This window comes from Eleutherodactylus coqui, chromosome 7 (assembly GCF_035609145.1).
Source record: "Eleutherodactylus coqui strain aEleCoq1 chromosome 7, aEleCoq1.hap1, whole genome shotgun sequence".
NCBI classification, from domain to species: Eukaryota; Metazoa; Chordata; class Amphibia; order Anura; family Eleutherodactylidae; genus Eleutherodactylus; species Eleutherodactylus coqui.
In genome coordinates, this window is record NC_089843.1 from 134,512,188 (window position 1) to 134,535,420 (window position 23,233).

At 43.8% G+C, this 23,233-nt stretch overlaps 1 protein-coding gene and 2 long non-coding RNA genes across 3 annotated transcripts; 2 read left to right on the top strand and 1 right to left on the bottom strand.

Annotated features, from left to right (window-relative positions):
- The first annotated feature begins 3,883 nt into the window (after nucleotides 1-3,883).
- LOC136572813 (uncharacterized) lies at nucleotides 3,884-6,415 on the top strand. Its single transcript, XR_010785822.1, has 2 exons — nucleotides 3,884-4,619; nucleotides 5,255-6,415. It is a non-coding gene; the product is annotated as an uncharacterized lncRNA (long non-coding RNA).
- Nucleotides 6,167-12,934, bottom strand: LOC136572814 (uncharacterized). Its single transcript, XR_010785823.1, has 3 exons — nucleotides 12,706-12,934; nucleotides 9,112-9,385; nucleotides 6,167-6,262 (listed from the first exon to the last, which is right to left on the bottom strand). It is a non-coding gene; the product is annotated as an uncharacterized lncRNA (long non-coding RNA).
- Nucleotides 12,657-22,867, top strand: LOC136572812 (uncharacterized). The gene is made up of 7 exons (XM_066573735.1): nucleotides 12,657-12,814; nucleotides 14,660-14,879; nucleotides 16,595-16,654; nucleotides 16,763-16,900; nucleotides 17,972-18,118; nucleotides 19,605-19,665; nucleotides 20,383-22,867. Exons 2-7 carry the CDS (start codon nucleotides 14,715-14,717, stop codon nucleotides 20,484-20,486), a joined length of 675 nt encoding a protein of 224 aa, XP_066429832.1. The 5' UTR covers nucleotides 12,657-12,814; nucleotides 14,660-14,714; the 3' UTR covers nucleotides 20,487-22,867.
- Nucleotides 22,868-23,233: the final 366 nt, after the last annotated feature.

The window sequence follows — 23,233 nt, forward strand, 5'->3', positions numbered from 1 at the left end:
ATCGAGTACCAGCTGTGATTGGCCAGCGCTCGATCCTATCACAGCGCTTACGGTGGGGGATTTGAAAGCCGAGCAGGAAAATGTCAGTGGGGAGAATTCTAAAGCGGCGTGTGTGCCGCACCGTCGCCGGGGACATAGAAATTGAAGCAGCTTTCCGCACCGCCGCTGGAGACAGACGCCGGCTGGAAGCTGAGTATGGAGATTTTAGGTTCTTTTTATTCAGTATATACCCCAGTATAGCTCAGCTTATACTCGAGTCAATATGTTTCACCAGTTTTTTGTGGTAAAACTTATTGACTTGGCTAATACTTGATAAATACAGTACATGTCTGGAGCCAAAATGAATGTGAACAGCGCATATAATATTTTTTTTTTCTCTTGAATGGTATGTTTGTGAAGTCTTTCCCTCTAAAGTTCAGCCATCTGTGTTACGGATTTTTCTTCCTAAATGGCCTTTTACAAGGGCGATAATGCCTTGAACAAATGTCCCCAATCATCACGCAATGAAATATCAGTGATAATGCACTTGATAGGATCAGCAGTAATCTCTTATGCTGACCGAAGATGTCGCTTGTTGGGCGTACATCCCATCCTATAAACAGGAATATGCCAGTTATTGGTAATGGAAACTGCATGAGTGGATGAAAGAGAAGGCATGGCACAAAGTATTGCAATTACAAAAAAAAGTAATAGTGTTGTACCCTATGAATGCAAGTCTTGTGATCATTAAAACATTTGCTTATATTGGTAGTCTGTGCTTGTTTAAATGGTTTACTCCTCCAAAAAGACCTTTTTAAATGCATATTCCTATCTCCGATTTTTCCACAGGAAACTTCTGAGGTTTGTCCCGCATCTATATCTTGAGATCTGACCTCCCTCAACTCTGTATGTGTTGGCTGGGGGTGACCGGGAATATGTAAACCGTTGAATAGGATGTCTTACACTTGAAGTGATTGGGAGTTGTAGGGACAGTTTAGCACATTGAGCTATGCCATTTCCACCGCTTCCAGGTTATGGAAACCATATAGCTAACTGTGCCACACTGTTTCTATAACTCCTATTTACTTCTAGACGGTGTAGCACAACCCACTAGGCTGTTCTGTACTCCCAGCTATCCTGGCTATGGCTTGTGGAGGGGTATTCTGATCTCTGCCTGATGGGCCGAGATAAAAATATCCCTTTTATTGTGACAAACATTAGATGTACATCAGTCAAACACGACAATCTGACAGATGTTGTGCAATATATGGATTGGACAGTTGGATTTCAACTCTATAATCCTTTTATTTTCTTGGGAAGGTAAGCCGCTGCCAGTAGGTATCTGTAGGCATGTGTTCCCAATGCAACACATGAACCCAGCTTGACATATAATAGGGCAACATGTGCAATTCTATCTATTGTGCAACTACAAACTCCTTCGAGCATGCCCCGAGAAAGGGTGATGGTTTAGTTTGAGAGGTACATGGTTGAGACTACAGAACATGTATGCAAATTTTTGTTTTTGTAGATTGGTTTACTTCCCAGCCATTTGGTGAATTTAACAGAATAATGGGCAACTCTGTTCCTACATTGTTTCTATAGACTAGCAAATCTGCTAACTCTACTGTAATAAAGAAAAATATAGATAATTTAAGGACACATAATTGTTACTTTGATCCTTTATTAAAACAGTCTGTGAAACTAAAGATAATTTCAATATTGAATGTATGTGCAATCTAATAAAACGCATGTGTGTGATCTTGTACATGATGACTGCACAGGAAATGAGCATAGTATATTGGTTTTATAAATGCTTCATGGGATATGGCTGCTTTATGCTCTGCAGGAAGGACTGTTGGGTGCATGATGGGTTTCTACTGCAGAGTGGTGTGTGGGGGAAGTAGAGGGGTAGTGTGTTTTTTTTTTTGTTTTTTTTGTTTTTTTTTTATGTGCCTTAAAATGACAGAAATGCTTGTTTATTTTGAACTTTGTGTAAGATTGTGAATGACTCCTTAATCTACAAATTAGTAGCCGTCCCAGCTGGACAGTAAACAGGTCCCGCTCCTGGTTTTCATGCATGACCTCTCCATCTCCAATTACTGGGATTCATCTAAGCCTATGGATGAGCACATGTAAGTTTTTCTAACTTTTTTTGATCACGCCTGTTGACATCACTCCATGAAAACTAGGGCTGTGATACTTTCCTATGAACACTTGTTGGGTATATTCACACATCGCAAAACTGACTTCTAGTTTCAAAAATTCCCTTAACCAATCGTTGACATGTGAATATATCCTAAGACTAATTCCACATTGGTGAGTGTGGTATGAAGCCGTGAAACTCGGTCCTATATCGCGCTCGTCAACGTGTGATTTCCCTGTGGATGCCAGGCATTTTTGTGTCAAAAGTGCCTTGCGTCACTTCGGGCGGCTGAAAAACCACTCCTGTGTATGACCCTATTCTTTTGAATGGGGTTCATATTCATGCATTTCGAGACACACAAAACTCATGCAATTTTCTCGGCCGTGTGAAAGCGGCTTAAAGCTTGGCCATACAAATGATATACTGATTCTCATCTGAACGCTCGTTCGACCAATGGCGTCTCTCCTGATTTCCCCCACAATACTTATGCACACTTGGCTTGGCCTTGGAATAAATGTGCTCTCAGTAAGGGAAATAGTTGCAGCCACACAGGTCATCTCCATAAGCACAAAGGATCAGGCTTGTTATAAGAGATACATATCAGGCTATTGGATTCCACTATCAGATAGGGGCGAGTCAGGAGACCCCATACACATTAGATGGTCAGCTGATCCTGGCAAAATTGGTGAGTTGGCTGATAACATCTAATGTTTTTATGGTGAGCTTTAGAGTTCCTGCTGTTGGACCCTAAAGACTAAGGACACCAATGCTCAATTTATTTTCTCGAATTCATGTATTTTTACATAAAAATGAAATTTGTAATAGAATGTTTGGAATTTTGAATCCTTTACTTTCTAGGCTTGTCCGCTGTTGCATTACAGTGATAGGTGTAGTAAAGGTTAATGAGTTATCACTGACAGAAACCTCAAGGCCCAATTACAATTAAAGTATCGCTCAAAAGTTGTTTACACGTAACTATTATTGCTCACTTTCGCTGATTTGAACATGCAGTTGTCGTGCACTTGCCATTTATCGCTGAATTTCAGCTGGTATAAAAACAGTCGTTGGGTAGTTCACTATTTGTACCGTTGGAATGGCATTCCCTAGAAAGACTGAAATACTTGAGTGGAGGGGTGATTGTTTACATTGCCCAACACAATGACTACTTATTTACTCGTGTTGGCAGTAGACAATGTTTTTTTTCTCTCCACACTAATTAAAATCATGCGAGACAGAGATTCCTCGCATCAACACACTCCCACCTGAGCAAAAATATACAGAGTTTACTTTAGCTACTGAGGGAAATAGAGATGATTTCAATTGATTATCTGTACATGTAAATGTACAGCATTTTATGTAAAAAAAAAAATGTTAATTCATTCAGTCGTTCAAACAATCGTTGCATGTAAAAGGGCCTTAAGGAGCTGACAGCAGTGGTGACAACACACACACACCTTCTAACATTTTAGCTAGGGTCTTAAAGTCATGAGTTAGTACAGATAGTCCCCGACTTGCGAACATTCGAGTTACGAATTTCGCTAGATACGAACTATCTGTCCTGCACAGTATGATGTCATGCTATGGCATTACATCATACTGTGCAGGGACCGGGCAGGCTTCTATCAAGCCTGATAGAAGCCTGTCCGGTCAGATCGCAGCTGCTAGGCAGCCGGGGGCCTTCTGAAAGGCCCTAGGGCTGTCTATGCAGAGCGCCTATCAAGCCGTGCACTTGATGGGCACTCTGCATAGGCAGCCCTGGGGCCTTTCAGGAGGTCCCCGGCAGCCTAGCAACCACACAGCGTCCCGCGATCTTATCGTGGGACGCTGTACGGGCCCCCTGAACGTCGGGTGCAGGCTGTTTCTTACAGCGGGCACCCGGCGGCAGCAGTTCTGACGAGCCGCGCCGCTCGTCAGAACTGTTAACACTTTAAATGCCGCTGTCAGAGCAGTATTTAAAGTGTTAACAGTTCTCACAAGCGGCTAATAGTCTCCCTTAACCTTGTGTAGCTGTAAGTATCCCCGCACCCCCTCCTGACTGACAGATTGTACAGGAATCTCAGTTCTCCAACTATCAATGTAATGGGACACAGGGCAAGTCTAGAAAGTAAATTGTAAAAAATTGTTACAACATTCAATTACAGATATGATTTTTATGTAAAAAATACATTGATTTTAAAGAAAAAAAAAAAGCCCACAAAAGTGTCCATAGTCTTTAATCATTTTGATAATACGTGGTCTTTTTTTTTTTTTTTGTATCATTCAACCTTCCAGTTGTCCTTTTTGTTAAGGGTAACCTGTCCCCTCCCCACAGCACCACAGATTTTAGACTCCTTTCACAGTGGTGTCATGGCTTAGAGTTTTACAGGATCCAAGACCCTATGATGGATCTGCATGGTACTTGCTTTTACTTGATAGATTCAGGCAGTGGACACTGTTGCACCTGGAAATGTTAAAATAACGTATATGGGAAAATTCTCAGAGTGTAATATTTAAAGGGGTTGTCTCGCGGCAGCAAGTGGGGTTATACACTTCTGTATGGCCATATTAATGCACTTTGTAATATACATCGTGCATTAAATATGAGCCATACAGAAGTTATTCACTTACCTGCTCCGTTGCTAGCGTCCCCGTCGCCATGGTTCCGTCTAATTTCGGTGTCTTCTTGCCTTTTTAGACGCGCTTGCGCAGATCCGTCTTCTCCCTTCTTCTCCCTTCGGCTCCGCTCGGCAGCATCGGCATTTTGGCTCCGCCCCCTTGTACGCATCATCGCGTAGCTCCGCCCCCGTCACGTGCCGATTCCAGCCAATCAGGAGGCTGGAACCGGCACACATCATGGGGCGGAGCTACGCGATGATGCGTACAAGGGGGCGGAGCCAAAATGCCGATGCTGCCGAGCGGAGCCGAAGGGAGAAGAAGGGAGAAGACGGATCTGCGCAAGCGCGTCTAAAAAGGCAAGAAGACACCGAAATTAGACGGAACCATGGCGACGGGGACGCTAGCAACGGAGCAGGTAAGTGAATAACTTCTGTATGGCTCATATTTAATGCACGATGTACATTACAAAGTGCATTAATATGGCCATACAGAAGTGTATAACCCCACTTGCTGCCGCGAGACAACCCCTTTAAAGAGACCATCTTTTTGCACCCCTCTCATAGGGCAGAATTAAGGTATGCCAGTCAAACTGATGACAGTGACATGTCTGCTGTGTGAATCTGTGTACTAGTTTGGGGAAAAAAAACACACCTTTTATCAATAGCAACAAATGCATTGAGGACTACTTAAAGTAGTCCTGGATATTCATGAGCTGCAGGCTGGCTACACTCACCCTGCCCTTCAGCCATGGATTGACTGCTGTCTGCCTATTACTGTGTGAGAGAGCTGACAATCATTGGCTGGAGGGTGGGCTGGGTGTGGCTAGCCTGCAACTCATTAATATCCAGGTCTAGTTCTACGTCTGGCTGCTACTAATAAAATTCAAGTTTCTCCAAAACTACTGCACAGATAGGTATAGCAGACATATATCAGTGTGACAGGCACTATCTGTTACTGCTGTCAGTCAGGGCTGCAAAAAGATGGTGACAGTGTCTCTTTTAATATTGCAGTGTTAAAACAATTTATTCCTATATTTCAGGATGCTGTAACCTACAGCTTTAAAATCTGGACAATTCTACATACTATATTGGGTTTCTTGGGTGAAATATGTGACACGTGTGTATTGTATACCGCTGCTTTTGTTTGCCAGATGTATGTACACTAACCTGAACCACAAAATTGTCCTTTACAACCATATTGTGTTAGTCCTCAAGAACCATATCTTGGAGGATACTTTTCTAGAATGTAAACTTCTGTCTGCAGGAAAGAGATAAACAAGTGTATAAGGAACTGTTTACATGTGTGTTTTTGTAAAGATGCCACAAGTGAAGATGCCCTACACATGCAGGATAACAGGTTTATTATGTTATTATTGAAAAATGGTTTAAATGGTTTTATTTCATGTCTGCTTTAGAGCCCGCACGAGCAATATCTTGAATTCAGAATGCTGCTGGTTACTGTTTTAAGACTTGAATGCATGGTTGGTTGATCTTTGAAACACGAAGCACTGCGACTTCCAGATTGTGATCTATGCTTATATGACTTCTGGGAAAAACGATAAAAATTTCACTCTGACAAATATTTCATTTTAAAAGATGTGGAAAGCAAATGTTCGCCAGTTAAACTAAGTAACAATTTGTAGCAAATAAATGGCTATACAATTTAAGACTTCTTGGTATTAAACAATGCATTAAAGTATCCCCTTGTCTCCTGTAGTTATTTTTGTAAACCCTCTCGAAATAGCAGGATGTGACACAGCTGAATAAAGCAAGGTACTCATGAATAAAATGCATAACTTATTATGTACTGGAGATCATTTTAGCAAGAAGGCCAGTTTTGTGACATGTAGAGAATTTTTTTTTTTTGCATGCTTAGGTTGTGGATAATTGCCTTTCCATTGACTATATAGAGCAGTTCTGTGCTTCCACAACATAATACCCTGCTCTACAGACTGCTGCTTTCATAGGCTACAGTATAATAGTAAAGAACCCTGAAAGGGAGTAGAGTTGCTGGGTACTGGTGTATCTTGTCTCCACCACAAGTATGGGTGGAGACCTAGTGGTGGGCTGTATCCGCCCACTATATGCCCACAAGCTAGTGATTGGCTGCTTGGAGCAAGGTCCTAGCAGCATTGGGACTGAGCTTTACCTTGGATGGAGGGTTAGTTTCAGTGTTAGGCTTACATTATTAGCTGTTTACAGATAATCATGTAACCCTAACACTAAAACTAACCCTCCATCCAAGGCAAAGCTCAGTCCCCAAGCTGCTAGGACCTTACTCCAGGGGACAGTGTCCAGGTGGTGTACCATCTGCAGAGAATGTGCAGGAGCAATGAAAGGGACAAGGGAGAGCGGCGGGATGACTGACAGGAGGCGCCCCTGTAAAGCGCCGCTGGAAAGTGGCAGCGCAGAAGCAGCCACGGCAGAAGCCAGTGCAGTGGGGTGAGTAAAAAAAGGCACCCCTGTAAACGGTGCTGAAGGACAGGAGCACTGAGCCTGGGAAAGTGCCAGAGCAGGGGCTCTGACAGGACAAGGCACAGCGGGAGGGAGGGGGTGGTGGAGGCAGGGGGTAAGTGGGGGGGTTTATTTACAGCAGTCGGGGGGTGTCGGTGCTCACCTGTTCCTTGCCGCACTATAATGGATGCGGCAGCCATCCATCTCGTCTCCCGCCACCGTGTTGGCCACTGTTATGTTAATTTATTCCATGGCCGGACAATGTAGCCAATTGGAAGCTAGGGGTATGACAGGGGCGTTCGACAACACCTAAGGGCTGTCAACACCCCTAGCTTCTGGTGTCGACAAGATACAACAGTATCGGGTTGCTACTTCACTTCTACAAAAAATCAAAAAGATAGTTTGCTCACCTATATTTCACCCAGATGCTTTGTAGTTTGTGATGGCATGTAGACACAGAGCTCAGACCCCACCGCACAGTCCTTGCGGTATTACAAACGAAGACGTGGCCAGAGAGAGGTCGGCTTCATGTGTGAACAAACATGCTTTTATTTATATATGGTGCCACATGTCAGGAACAGGACACCATATATAAATAAAAGCATGTTTGTTCACACATGAAGCTGACCTCTCTCTGGCTATTTCTAGTTCACTTCTAACCTGACAATCCAGATATGGGAGAAGTGGACACCAGATTACACAATTCCTTACCTTTCTGACCTAACCTGGCCAAAGTCAGAAGGAGGGTTTCTGGGGTGTTGGTTGGCCAAAACATAGCAACATGATAAATTTCCGATACTGATAAAATGACCAGCACTAGATTTCTCATACATAGCAGTATATTGGTGAGATATGGCCAGTAATACTTACCAGTACATTATATTCACAAGCCCCAGATAATGTAAAGTAATACTGGTAACACAAAACAGTATTGGGATATAGTTGGACTGCAGTGATAATACAGGTGGGGGATAGACCGTGATCTATCAATACTTTGTAATCAATATGGTCTTTCTGCATAATACATACACTCCAAATATCGACGAGAGCGGTCTATAAATCATGCGGTCGTGTAAAGTTAAGGCAGTGTAAATTCTTCTTAAGTGCTACTAATGGCTTCCAAACACATTTGCTGGCTACAGGGACAACATAGGCACATGCAATCTCCCTTACATTTTCTAATGACTTACTGCAGTACATTTTAGCTAATAAGGAACACATACAATACAACACTGTATGTTCTACAGAAATGGAGAAAGCTATTGTACGGTTTTATACACATTTTTCTTATGTTTATAAGTCTGTGTTTACACTTTTTTGAATGACTCTTGAGGGAGGGTTCTTAAAATGAAACTCCAATCTGGTTTTAGAGATGGAGAAAATGCATAATGAAAAGGTCAATAGAAACCCTAAGCCAAAATGTAGTTCAAGCAGCTAAACAAACACAGAGTCCAACAGAAACCTAATTCATAAGCAATAATAGAACATCTATCAAGGTGCAGGCAGCACCTGTCTATCCAAGCATGCCTGTAGCCAGTGGCTAGGCTAGGGGCAAACACACAGCACTGGCTCATAAGTAGCTAACCAACCTTTAGGGTGGAGACATGGTGTGGATGGTCACACAAATCTAAACCATGGCCATACAAATTACTGGCAAAATTGTGCAGCCGTTGGCTGCAGCGGGTGGGGTTTGGATGTGTGAGGCGAGCCATTGTGTATTTTCACCCTTGAATGGGTTTTCCAGGGAAATACTACTGATGAGCTATCCTCAGGATAGGTCATCAATAGTTGATCGGCTAGGGTCTGTCGATCGGCTCCCCGATCAATCAGTTGAGTGGGCGCAGGATGTCTACAACTTTTATGACACTGCTGCTTAGATACACTGGCTCACCCCTAGTATGGATCAGAATAACACAGTGATTGTGAATAAAGTGCAGTCACCTCCAGTGCTCACAGGTAGTGTCCTCTAATTGGAGTCCTGTGTTTTCAGATTTCTTCTCTATCTGGGTCCAGACCGCCATGACAACTTCCAGCCATGACTCGTGTCTGCATACTCTCTCCATCCTGCTTCCACAACCCTTACTAGATTCACCAGTGCTGGCTTTAGTAATAGTGACTCCACATAGTGATAGGGACCGGCTGGAGGTGAGGTGACCCGAGGAACTGCAGGAGTCAGGAGAAGATTGGCGAGGAGAAGATGCGGTAAGAAGCCTGCCTGGGGAGGAATGGGTAAATATTGATTTTTTTTTTTTATTTATTTTCCAATGATAGAAAACCTTTAATTTACAACTCCGTAATTGCTGGTTTTAATGACTGTTCTCTAGCTATTAAAATCTACCTAAAGAAGAGCTACCAGCATGGGGAGCGGTCTGTAAAAGATGTCCTATGAGGAATGGTTAAAGAATCTGGGAATGTTTAGCTTGCAAAAAAGAAGGCTGAGAGGAGACTTAATAGCTGTCTACAAATATCTGAATGGCTGTCACAGTGCAGAGGGATCAGCCCTATTCTCATTTGCACAAGGAAAGACTAGAAGCAATAGGATGAAACTGAAAGGGAGGAGACACAGATTAGATATTAGAGAACCAGTGAGGGTGATCAATGAGTGGAACAAGTTGCCACAGGAGGTGGTGAGTTCTCCTTCAATGAAGTCTTCAAATAAAGGCTGGACAGACATCTGTCTGGGATGATTTAGTGACTCCCGCATGGAGCAGGGAGTTTGACCCGATGACCCTGGAGGTCCCTTGGGTCTCTTCTTTCTGTCAAGTGATGCTATCAGATGCAGAATACAAGTCATATAATGTTCATTTCTATTATTATTCCTCATGTACACACCTTTGGCAACCTATTCTGAAAAGTTAGGTACGCTTGAAGTCTACCGTTCCGACCTACAGAGGATGGTTCCAAGTAGGGGACCCTAACAGGGCTTGTCTTCTTGAAACTGTTCTTAAGTCCCTGCAATTGTTTTTTACATATGTGTCTATGCTCCTGGATTGTCCCCTTTAATTCTGTGGATGTGTGTAGGAAGGCACTCTGCTGGCACGGAGAGGGGGCATTCTGGTGGTATCTGTCACCACTTTATTAATTAACAAATGTTTCACCAATACATATGCCTATAAAAACACTTATTTCTTAGGGCTCATGCCCACAGCCCTATGCGTAAAACGCTGTGGGTCTCCTGCAGCGGTTTACATGTTACAGCCCATAAGCTCTGCAGCAGAGACCGCATATGGGCTCTGTATGGCACTGCGAATCACACGCCATGGACATTCGCAACGTTTTTTTTCTTTTAATCCCCCACTTTGTACGGAGCAGGGATGCATATGGAAAACACTGTCCATACATATCATATCACGCCTGATACGTGGTGAGCACACGGTCGTGGACATGAGCCCTTATTCAGGTGTATAAACACGGCAATCAACAATTCCAGGAATGTCTACAATGTTATGTGGCAACACCTGAAGACATCGTTGATCTCTCCTCCCTCTTGTGATGAATGGTTGAACATCACTAAAGGATTCCAGACTGCCGCGTAGTTTCCTAACTGCCTTGAGGCCCTGGATGCCAAACACATTGGTGTGAAGAAGTTGCTGCACTCGGGGCCCGCTATTACTAAAATACCAGTATTTTTCGGTAGTGCTGCTGGTGGTTGCTGGCAGCAAGTATTGGTTTATAATAGTTGATATCAGGGCAGATGGAGGCTCTGTGGATGCTCACATCTTCAAAGCTGCCAGAATTGGTCAGCAGATTCTTACCAACCAACCATCTCTGCCTGAACCTTCCTGGCTCTTCAGGTCCACCAGCCCCATTCGTTATGGCAGATGAGGGCCGTGGCCTAATCACCCATGTTCTGTGTCCCTTTGAACACCAGGAGTCATGTTTTTTTACTTACCGGCGTAATTCATTGACTATACTCTTGGAATTCTAACCAGCGAGTGGAGGGTTTTCCGTAGCGCTCTTCAGATGTCTCCTGAGAATGTGTGCGGTACTTTGTGCTTGTGTGGTTCCGCACCATATTTGGGGTTGGAATGCAGAAGAGGCTCAACCTGCAACTATCCTACCGGAAGGTACAGTTGGCCAGATTCTGTATGGCAGCGCAGCATCCTCTGGTCTTCAAGTTAGGAACATTTTCACAGACTACTTTTTGAGTCCTCAGGGAGCAGTTCCGTGGCCGATGGACTCTGTTCGCGGAGGCCGATGATCTGATCTCTCTAAGGGCGCCACAGAATAAAACCGGTTATTTTCAATGGGTTTATTTACCCTTTCGCATTTGTGCATGCATTTTACGTGCGCAAAAATAGTGACGTGCTCTTTTCTGCACACATTTGTGCATAGCCACCATAGGAGTCTATATGGGTGCAGAAATGCATGCCTGAGAAATTGCGCAATAAACTGCACAGTTTTGCAAGGAAATCGATAAAACCAAGGACTAATTAGGCTGCATAGCCTTTTCAATCATGGCGCGGGTGTGAGCGGTAACCGTCAGTGCAAAAAGTATAGGACAATGTGCTAAAACGCGTTCTAGTGTGACCTTCACAGCACAAAAAGTCACGCTATTGCAAGGGTATAAGCTCTTAAAGGGGTTGTCCCGAGGCAGCAAGTGGGGTTATACACTTCTGTATGGCCATAATAATGCACTTTGTAATATACATTGTGCATTAATTATGAGCCATACAGAAGTTATAAAAAGTTTTTTACTTACCTGCTCCGTTGCTGGCGTCCTCGTCTCCATGGTGCCGACTAATTTTTGGCCTCCGATGGCCAAATTAGCCGCGCTTGCGCAGTCCGGGTCTTCTGCTGTTCTCTATGGGGCTCCGTGTAGCTCCGTGTAGCTCCGCCCCGTCACGTGCCGATTCCAGCCAATCAGGAGGCTGGAATCGGCAGTGGACCGCACAGAAGAGCTGCGGTCCACGAAGATAGAGGATCCCGGCGGCCATCTTCAGCGGTAAGTATTGAAGTCACCGGACCGCCGGGATTCAGGTAAGCGCTGTGCGGGTGGTTTTTTTAACCCCTGCATCGGGGTTGTCTCGCGCCGAACGGGGGGGGGGTTTAAAAAAAAAAAAACCCGTTTCGGCGCGGGACATCTCCTTTAAGGTTGTCCTATGCTGCCTTCAAAACGTGTCTTTTTTTCAGCAATTATTAAACTAATTGAACTTAATTGCCCTTTGACATCCATGGGATAGTGCTGGACTTAATTCTCCTATAGAGAGGGGATCAACAACGCGCTCCCAATACTGCGGAGGGGAAAATGGAGCCCGTGATTAATAATGACTGTAGTATCTGTAAAACATTTGATAAATCCGCTCTGTGGGCGCTTTATAGGCAATGGGGAAAAATAACCAGTTTATAAAAATGAGATTATTTTTTATTACAAAGACACCAGAAAACAAAAGCTGCACAAGTCAGGCTCACACGTCTATCACCACATCTCCCCTCCTCTATGGGGCAGGCGGGCGCCGGACCGTGCACACCTGTACACACAGTGGGAGGTGCCTTCCTGTAACACACAAGTACGGACTGGGCGGTTCTACTCACCTGGCCGGGGGTGTTTCCTAGCAGTTGAGGTTGACCTGAGGGAAGTGTCTGAAGATTGTATGAGGATATTCTCGTCAGCTCTTTGATGCTGGTGAACTTGGACAGGCCGGTAAGTGGGACTGGTGAGCGGACAGCGCGCCATGCTTCTCCCGTGAGCAGTGCCGCTCCCGGCGCCGTCCATCACTCGGCTGCTCTGATGTCTTTGTGTCCCCTGCAGCCTGTCTCCATACTTCCTGCTGCTTGTATTAGTGACATAGGAAACCACCTACATGGCCGTGTGTGAGAACTGGAGTAATGTGTGACACGCATTTACTGCAGCCTTGTGGAAGACCTACTGACTGCTGTGGCAGCCAATCACAGCGCTGCTTTCTTCTCACACTTATGTCCTTGACTAATGAAAGCTGAGCTGTAATTGGTTGCTAGGGGCAGCAAAGTCCTTTTTGTCTTCGTCTCATAAATCAGCCCTGTAGATACATATGTGGTAACATGACTATTGTGTGCTATGCCACGTTTACAACAGACCGCTACCGGCTGGTATTTTCTGATACAAGTGTCAAACTAACTGTGTCAGCCTCTTGACATGCAGCTTCTTCATTTAGTAAATGTTTTCGCATACAGCAGTGCGGTGAACCATGGGCTGTACCGTGGCTCCTCTCCTGGAGCTTTGGGAGTCCTAGAGTGTGGTGCAGCATAAATGACACACTACATTTTTTTTTTTCTGTGGGCCGGTACGGTTACGATACCAAACTTCATATATATATATATTAGGTTTTTCCACACTAAAAACCCTTTTTTTGGAAATTTATTTTTTTCTGAATCACTGCATTCAAAGTCCTATAACTTTTTTATTTTTACATGGGCTGCGCTCTGTGAGGGCTTATTTTTTTTACGAGATGAGCTGTAGTTTTTATTGGTACCATTTTGAGGTACATATGTTTGTTTTGTTTTTTTATCACTTTTATTGTGTTTTTTGGGAGGCAAAATGCTAAAAATTAGTATTTTTGCCTCAGTTTTTTTAGCTTTTTTTTAAAATGCTTTTTGCTGTGCAGGATAAAAAGCGTGTTCAACTTATTGTATGCGTCGTTACCAAATTTGTGGAATTTTTTTATGCTAATATGAGAAAAAGCATAGAAAAAGTGTTTAACTTTTTTTTTTTTACATTTTTTTTTTTGTACTTTATTTTTCTCTTTTAACGCTATCTGCGCTCCCTCTGTGAACCCTTTCTATACTGTGATCTACTTAGATCGTGGCAGGGAAGGGGTTAACAGCGGGTGGGCGTATCTCCGATTTTCCCTAGCCCCCACCCCCCGCTGTCCCAGTGGGAGGCCGGCTACTAGTGACAGCCGGCTCCCACTGCGGGCTAGCGTGAGATCTGCTATGATCTCGCACTATCCCTATGACGTAAGGGTATGTAATTTTGCGGGAAGTACCCTGCTCCCGTGACGTACCCTTACGTCATGGGGAGGGAAGGGGTTAAGAGACATGGCACACTACTACCAAGACCATCTTCGTTGTAGTACACATTGATTACTGCACTTGTCTGGCGTCTGCATTTGCTCCCACAATTCAACAATGGTAAATCCTTATGACCACCTAAGTGAACACCTAAGCCCTCTCCTACGAGCAGAGAATCATAGCAATTCTCCGCTCGCGGGCGGCAAATCACAGTATGCCATGATTTGCTGCAATCGCCCCGTGGAAAGCTACATTAACTGCCAGATTTTCCCATAGATTACCGATAATTCCAGCAGGTGAGCAATTTGTAATCCCTTTGTCAAGGAACTCCTCTAACAAGTAGGGATGAGTCAAAGTAGGAAGCCTTTTGCACGCTGTCCGCTAGCAGTTCCACTAAGACCTCCTGATATCTGTGGCTCACTTGTGAGGTTGAGGAGTCCTGGCCCGGATTATGGATTTGCTCTGACACATGATTCCTGATTTCCATCTCCTTTTCTAGAAGGCAAGAAGATCAAGGTCACCAATAGGAACAGCTTCTTGAGACACCCCGTGTCATGGATCGTTATCGTTATTTTATATTCAACCAACGAAGCATGGTGGTGCTTGGAATCCTTCAAATCGCGTGTGCTGGTGTGTGTGTGGTCTGTGGCTTCATGGATGGATCCTTTCGTAAAGAATCTGCATTGGGGAAAACTAGAGCGCCACTGTGGGCTGGAACGGTAAGGGTATATATTTTATACACTTTTCTTTACTCCACACTTAAGGTCTTCAGACAACCCCTTTAAAAAAAAAAATCTGCTACTAGGAATTCCCACAACCGGCTATTCACAGTGGGAAGGGGGAGGTGCTGCACGTATACATTGGGGACCGTCAAAGCAAAAACTGCCCCCTGTAGACTAGATTTCTTAACTGTAAAGAACGGGTCCCTTTAAATCAGCAAACCATTATACACTACAGTATTTAATACCTTGCCAACATGTGACTTGCATGTACATCGCAGCCACCAAGGTGTTGGTACAAGCCGCCATACATCTCTGTGTAGGCTCAGGAGATGAGCCCTCAATATCCTCAGTGAGAGCTGGCTGTAAATGGCAGCCGGGCTTCCTCTGCAGTGGCTAAGATAGGAGCTAGCTTTGATTCTGGCCTCTAAAACCCCTGGATGCCAAGGTTAATGCAAACTTCAGTGTCTAAGGGGGTTTGGAGAGCTCTTCCTCCTTATCCCATTGGCACCCCCATGATTTGATTGCAAGATGCCAATGGTTGCCTTAGCAGCTGTAAGCCAAATCATGGGCTCTGGGTCTGTGCTTTACAGTGACCTTTCGGGTCTAATATGCCTAACTTGAGGAGCAAAGTGACACTTCATATAGTATAATTATGTAAGCAAATGGAAGATTGCAGCTTCAGGTTTCTCTGTGGGATGAAGAAAATGGTTGTAGTTTTTAATACGCAAATTTTTATTTTATTTTTTAAAAAATTTTTTTAACACCCCATTAAAAAAAATGTAAATACAAAAACCAATGCTGCTTCTTCTGAGCCTTGTCACGTGACAAATAGCAGTTAACATCCACAAGTGGGAAATTTCCATATGCAGAAGAAATTGGGTAGCAAATTGTGGAGTGGTTTTTCTCCTCTTGCTCCTTTTGTAAGGCCTTCCTCACACAGGCGTCTGCAGAAACACAGTGGTTTTCAGCGCTACGTTTACTACAGATTCAGCCCGGTTTCATCAGAGCTGGCATGTGTTATGCCAGGGTTTTGAGCACTGCTGAGAACGCAGCCAAGGATGCTGAAAAAAAATCCATACTCACCTGGCAGGTGCCGTCAGGGACTTTCTGGACCTCCGTGCAGGGTGCTGGGAACTTGTCAAGCCAGGAGAGGATCTTTTGCTAACGACTGAGACTAGAAATCCCTGCCTCCAGCAAGAGCTTGCTCTGATTGGCTGAGTGACAGCCAGCTCAGCCAATCACAGCCAGCACTGGCTTCTCCAATCACAGCCATTGATTAATACCCTATGGATAGGGCATAACTTGCTGAGAGACCCTGGCCGATCACAAGATTGGAGGTTCGGTCTTCTCACTGTGGGGCTACTAAACCCCTACCATAGTGAGGAGGAGACTGAATGCAGCGGCACTTGCTTGAGTGTTTCCGTCAGCCCCATTGAAATAAATACTGTTGCCCACAGATGCTCAGCCAGAGCTCCCTTAATGCTAACGTCACTGTCCCTCTAAATTTTACATTTAGGTGAAAATGCTCCTTAATTATTGGCCAAGAGGATGCAGGGATGAGATGGTGGTGCAATAAGACTCATGCTGGCCTCCAGCTATGGCAGTAGGAACACTTATTTAGTCAAAAGCACTAAGGGGGCTCTCTCAACTGTGAATACACTTTTTCATAAAGAAAGCTGCACTCCTATTTAAACCACTACTTCTGTTTCTAGATCATGGCGGTTCCTGGTGTGCTGGCTTTATTTTCATCACAGAAGAAAAATCCTATTCTCGTAAGACCATTTAGTCCCTCTAGTAGTCCAGTGGATCGTGCTGCTTTGTATGGCTCGCTCTGGCTGGTTTTGCTTATAACTAGCTAACTTAACATTATTTATCCATAGGTGAATACGCTTATTGCGTCTGCAGTCTTTTCTTGTTTCACCACCTTGATCATAATTGTCTATGCGTGTTTAACCCTTTCTTATGGCGAGGATGACGATGAGGTCCTCTCCCATTCACCTGTTCACATTATTCATGCAGTAAGTGTAATTATACATATTTTATGCCCATGACTAGAATGTATTCACAATAATGCATCTTGATTTTTTTTTTTTTTTTCTTGCGCTGTTCTACGACATTGACGCTCAGCTCTATACACTTGAGTGGATGGGGGTGGGGTGGGGGTGAGTAGTAATATATGACAGACTTACTTTTATTTATTATATTTCTAGTCCAGGAAAAGCCTCTTTTAAAAGTGCAGTTAGAGGGCCATTAGCCTGAAAGTGGTACTTTTTGTCTAGTTGCTGGACAGCATTTTCCCTAAAGCTCCAACTGTACTAAAATAACCAACTGTGCTTGTTGACCCAAAACTGTAGCCCTTCTGTCCTCCCGGTTTTGTTGGATGTCACTGGTTATCGCATGACTGCTGCAGTGCCCCTGCAATAAGCATTTTGCCTCTTCCTTTTTCAGCTTTTTGCCATGCAGGATAAAAGGTGTTCAATTTGTTTTGAGTCATTACGGATACTACGATACCAAATATGTGAAATTGTTTTGAAACTTTTTTTTTTTTTTACACTATTTATGTTTCTGTAGGGGACTTGTACCATTACATCTATGATTGCTATGGTAAGGCATTGCAGGACTTCTGTCGTGCAATGCCTTATTGCTTCTAATGGTGTTAATGAGCAACGGCAAAGCGGGACGCCTGTAGCTGGTTTCCTGTTGCCATGGCAACCCATCAGCCCTCCGCAAATATCATGAGAGTTTGATGTCACAGAGATCGCAGCAGGGAAGGGGTTAACAGCGGGGGGTCGCTGTCCCAATGCACCCCCGCTGTTGCGGGAGGCTGGCTATAGGTGACAGCTGGCTGCTGCTGCCAGATAGTGCAGGATCTCTTCTGATCTCGTGCTAACCCCAGGATGTAAGTGTACACCCTGTTGTGTTAAGTACCCTGCAGCCAGGATGTACACTTATGCCCTGTGGCATTAAGGGGTTAATGGAGCTGATTATGCCAGTGTAAGTATGATCTAAAGTACTACGTATGATAAGTTTTAGTGATTTGATTCACTAATTCTAATGTCTTCTATTTTTTTTTTTGTTCTTTCTTCTAGCATTTCATACTTGGCCAGCTTGTTCAAGGAGCAAATATAGCTATGCTTGTGGCATCATTCTTCAGTCTGTGTATAGTCCTGTGCATTGCATTTATGGGGTGCAGAAGCTTACCACATTGTATGTGCTATGACAACCTCACTGGGATGGTGAGTAAATCAATTAGTTTCACGGGAACTTAACAGCTGTTAAGGCCAATTTAAACACCGATTTATCGCTCAAAAGATGTCTTTTGAGTGATGATTGTGTCATTTACAGCGCAAGATGAGCAATCACCTTGTGCTGCCAGCGGAGGATGCAGAAGACAAGCAAGGTGTCCCCGCTTGTCTTCTGCATCCAGCTGTTTCCGGCACAGAGCGTCTGGCTGTTATACAGCTAAGCACTTCGTGCGGGGTATGGAGAACAGAGCTGGACCGCTGTGTTCTTCATACCCAGCCTGTCATCAAGGAGCAGGATACAGCTGAAACAATAGTATCAGCTGTATCCTGCTGTGAATCCCTGATAATGCTGGAAGACAGCGATGAGCGATAGCATAATGAAAACTGTACTATGTAAGTGTAGTTACACACAACGATTATCGCTCAAGTTGACTTTTGAGCAAATTTTGAGCGATAATCATTGTCTAAATGGCCTTTGGGCTGGGTTCACATAGGGCGGGTTTGCCACGGAAATTTCGTCCAGAATTTCGCCATGGCAAATCCACCTGCTGCTGCTAATCCTGGGAATAGCCAGCCATGTGGATGAGATTTGTCAAAAATCTAATTCACACAGGACTGCTAATCCGTCGCGGCGAAGCGGCGTGGATTTCCCAGCCACTGCATGTCCATTCTTTTTTTTTTTTTTTTCTGTTGCGGCTGTGCTCTCCTCTTTGGAAGTGCTGGCCGCAATGGAAAAGCATGCGGCCAAGCCGCTCCAAAACCCGCAGCTAAGCGCCGTGGGTTTTAAAGCAGCGCTTTTCTGGGGGAAACTTTGCGGTTTTTCACTGCGGCCAAACCGCAAAATTTTCAGCGGGAGTCTGCTGTGTGGGAACCCAGCCTTAGAGTTGTTTGTTCGGGACAGACGCTGAAACTGTCTTCAGGTTGCGATGGAGTAAGGGCCCTGCCACACATGACTGTCGTTCTCCCTAGGGGGTTTTGAACGATAAATGTCCTGTGTAACAGCCTGCAGAACGTGGACGACTGGACGAGAAATGTCCAGTTGTTTACTTTCAAGTAGTTTAAAAGATGGATGACTTTCATTCTGTGTAAGCAGCAGCCGTTCAGTACTGAATGGTCGCTGCTTACTGTGAATGGGGAGGAGTGGGTAGAGAACTCTCCTCCAGCCTCCCTGCTGGATGAACCGTCAGCGATCCTCGCTCCTATATTGAGCGAGCATCACAAGGACAAGTATCGGGCATCATTTGTCCAGCACTCGTATGTAAGAGGGCCCCGAGTTCAATCTAAAACCGTCGCAAGTGTTTGGGCATCCACTTGGTGACATCATTGTGTGTGGATGTAAAGAGATGATGCCTATAGGTTATTAGTGACTATATACATACTTATGTGCAATTTCCTGAAATATCCATCTTCCCATTTCTCAGCTGATGGGAATATAAATGTATACAAACTTAAACTCTCTTTACGCACTTTTACTTAGGAGTGGCTGCATCCTGCTGATGAGCAACCTCAGACTGTTGAACTAGTGTGCACTTCTCGTGGTGAGTATAGTTTGCCTACAAACCTGGTATACATGATGCTACCTGAAAGTCAGTTCACTATACTGCTTTGTGCATGCTTACCTCTTATATATGCCTAATCCATCTGGCCTTACAGATCACATTCCACAAGCAATTACCATGGAGCACCATATGTCAACATACTCTGCATTCACTGTCTTGCTTAAGGTTGAAATATCTTCTCTAATAGCTTTAAGCAAAACTTTGCATAATTGAAGGGGGAAAAAATGCCATTGTCCGTTGTAGGAAGTTGCCAGCAGTGTCTCGTTATAGGGGCTGTCACATGCCTGTGTCCAGGACCCTATTAAAGGGAATCTGTCAGCTTAAACATGTTGTTGCCCAAACTACAGGCGGCATGTTATAGAGCAGGAGAAGCGAAGAGATGGATCTAAAGGGCGGTCCTTTAGGTGATTGACAGCTTCTTGTATGACTGTACATACAGGGATAGCTGTCAATCACTGATGGCTCTGCCCATTTGACTGTTCAGCTCAGAATGTTCAGAGATGTAAATGAATAAAATACAAGTTCTACTGAATCTTTCCCCATAAATCTATAGATTTAGCTGCTCCTGCTCCATAACATGATGCCTGCAGTTTGGACAGCATATTCAAGCTGACAGATTTTGGTTGCTATTCTTTTTAGCAGTAAAACAAGTGTATGCAGTGTAACTGTTTTAATATTGGATGTTTCCCCTTTTAGGAGGTGATGACAGGATCTTTAATTCTCCTGCACAAATCACAGGCTCTTGTCTAGAAACAGAAGATGACTTTTCTCAGCCTCCTCCATACATCAGACTTGCATGACTTTGAATCTTATTTGAGGTTTTACCTAAATTACAAGGGCTCATATATAAATAAGGACTTTTAGGCTGGTGACTATTCCATGTGCCATCCTAAAGTGTATGAATTACTTGAATTTCATTTTATTTGCCTTTTTTTAAATATTTGTTTTGATATGTTTCTGTCCCTATTTGCACTGAGATTAAATTATATTTTGTAGTACGAAAACCTTTTGTAGCATTAGACTTCATAATGCCATGCTGGTATTTATTCCCTCCCCTTATTGTTTTTCAATTATAAATTATAGTACCAGTGTTTCTGGTGGCGCAGTGTGCCACACAGCACTGCTACATACATTGTTCATCCCATACAACAAGGATTAGAAGCAGCACAGCACTGGAGATGAAGGAACTGTGATGACATCACTGTCATGCTCCACCCCTGATCGCATGATGGTGACTCATCCCAAGTGAATGACTTGCATGCTCCGCCCCTAATCACATGACTGATGTCATCAAAGGTCCTGCATCCTTGTGCAAACTATGGGTGGACTACAAACCTCCTGTGGCCTCAGTTGCATTGTAATACGAACGAACACCTAGCCGGACAGCAGCCGTGTGCATGTAAGTCACTCTAAAACTCGCGCACGAACAGGCCGTCGTTAGTAGTTTGATCTTATGGTTTTCACTCTAGCCACTAAGCTGAATAATTCTTGTTTTGTAAAGCGGCCTAATGGACTATAGGAAGAATAGAGGATATGTTTATTAACTTTTTATAGGAGAGTGTTGTGGGTCTGCTTTGTGACCTGGTTCAGAGGTTATTGTGAGGGAGGTGGTGAGCTGTGACATCACCTATTGTGAGTGGAGAATCAAGTGTTTATGTATAGGTGTCGCCTTTCAGTGTAATCCCGCCTCTGATAAGATGACTGCCAAAGGTCTTGTGCACACTGGTGGATTTAATTTGCGGAACATCTACAAATCAAGCAGCCCATATGGAGACGTGGGCGCCCGCAGAGCAGTTAAAGCATGCGGATGTGATTTTTGGTTTTTTTTTTTTCCTCCCTCTCCCTCTTGTCTTCATTCAGCCTTAAGGCCCATTTAGACACAACAATTATTGCTCAAAAGATGGCTTTTGAGTGTTAATTCTTGTGTCTAAATAGGTCTTTACATACTATTTTCAAATGATTGAAAGATCAGGGATTGTTTTGCATAAAGTACTAATTGACACGAATTGCTATTAGTATTATTAGCTTCATTTGCATGCAAATGAGATTCTGGGAGCTGTTACAGAACTCAGCAGGAGGTCAGAGCTCTGTAACTAGCTCCATTGTTCAGCCACGGGCTCCCCATGGAGAATTCAGCACCATGGACAGCAGACACAGCTTGCAGTCCTGCTTCTCATTCTCAGCCCTGCAAGCAGAATAGCTGTAACAATATTATCGGCTGTACCCTGCTCTCCATGGGCAGAACACAGCCTGCGATTCTGCTGAATGACTGTTTCAAGCAGAACTGAAAAGTCTTTCGGCCAAACTGTGAAAAATGCACACATTTAAACAACGATTATCACTCACTCAAAAGATGGCTTTTATAAATCTCCCTCCAACAAACGTGTGCTGTACTTATGAACCTTGCCCACCTATTATAAATTATTTATGCCTGGTTGTGCCACCTTCTTATTTTGTCTAACCTTGTGGGCATGCTATAGATGTTGCAGCTGTTTAGACCTGATTTATAATGTGTGACTTTCTGAAGTCTCAGCTATTCTGGTACTGAGGTGTAGTTTCAGCACCAACTTTCACACCACCGAGAATGTATTTGTGCCAAATTTAAATGCTGAAACATTTTGATTAACTTGTGGATTGGTTCTTAGACTAAAGTCTCATGTGATTAAATATCCCCCTTAGGGCTAATGCCTGCAGCTGGATTTCTGCTGCAGCTATTATGTTCTGTTGAACCTAATGACTCAATGTTCACACTGCGTTTTTCTGCGGTGGAATTCCGCAGCGTGAAAGAAACAGCGGCATGTTCTAATTGCCGCAGGAATACGCGCAGATGACTTCCATTGTAGTCAATGGAAGCCGGTCCTTGCGCTATACTTCCGCTGTAGCATCGCATGAATGTGTCACTGCCAGCTGTGTCATCCTGCATTGCCGGTGTGTCAGCTTGAGGAACGGGAATAACATGCTGAATCTGGGAGGCGAGTGTTTTGTGGGGCACTGTGATATTCTGCCACAGCTATGGGCATGACACCTTTAGGTTGTACGCCATCAGCACTCAGTTTGCTTATATTAACATATTTAACACATTTTATTTTCTTAAAGCTACTTTTGTCTTGATTGGATCTTCTTTCATGTGTATATAGTTTAAAAAAGTCAAGAATAAAAATGACTTTCTTTGTATAATCTATAGACTGATATATTAGGGTTTATTTATTTTAACTAAAGCAATAACATACTATAACTGAAAGCATGTTAGGCTAAATGAAGACAATGTCCATCTTGTTCAGGACTAAGCTGCGATATGCAAGATGAAATGAAACCGTAATTGAAAGGCCACTCCATCTGTCCGGCAAGACGTGCATTGGACTGTATACTAACATCTATCCCTTCATATGCCGTTCAATCTGCAAACACCGCACATCAGCTTCTGCACAAACACTTGTGTATAGACTATAATGGGGCTATATTCTGTCAGTGTAATACATGGACGGAGTACATAGCTGTGTGAATTAGTCCTAAGACCTTCCAGCTCCACGTTAAGGCCTCAGACACA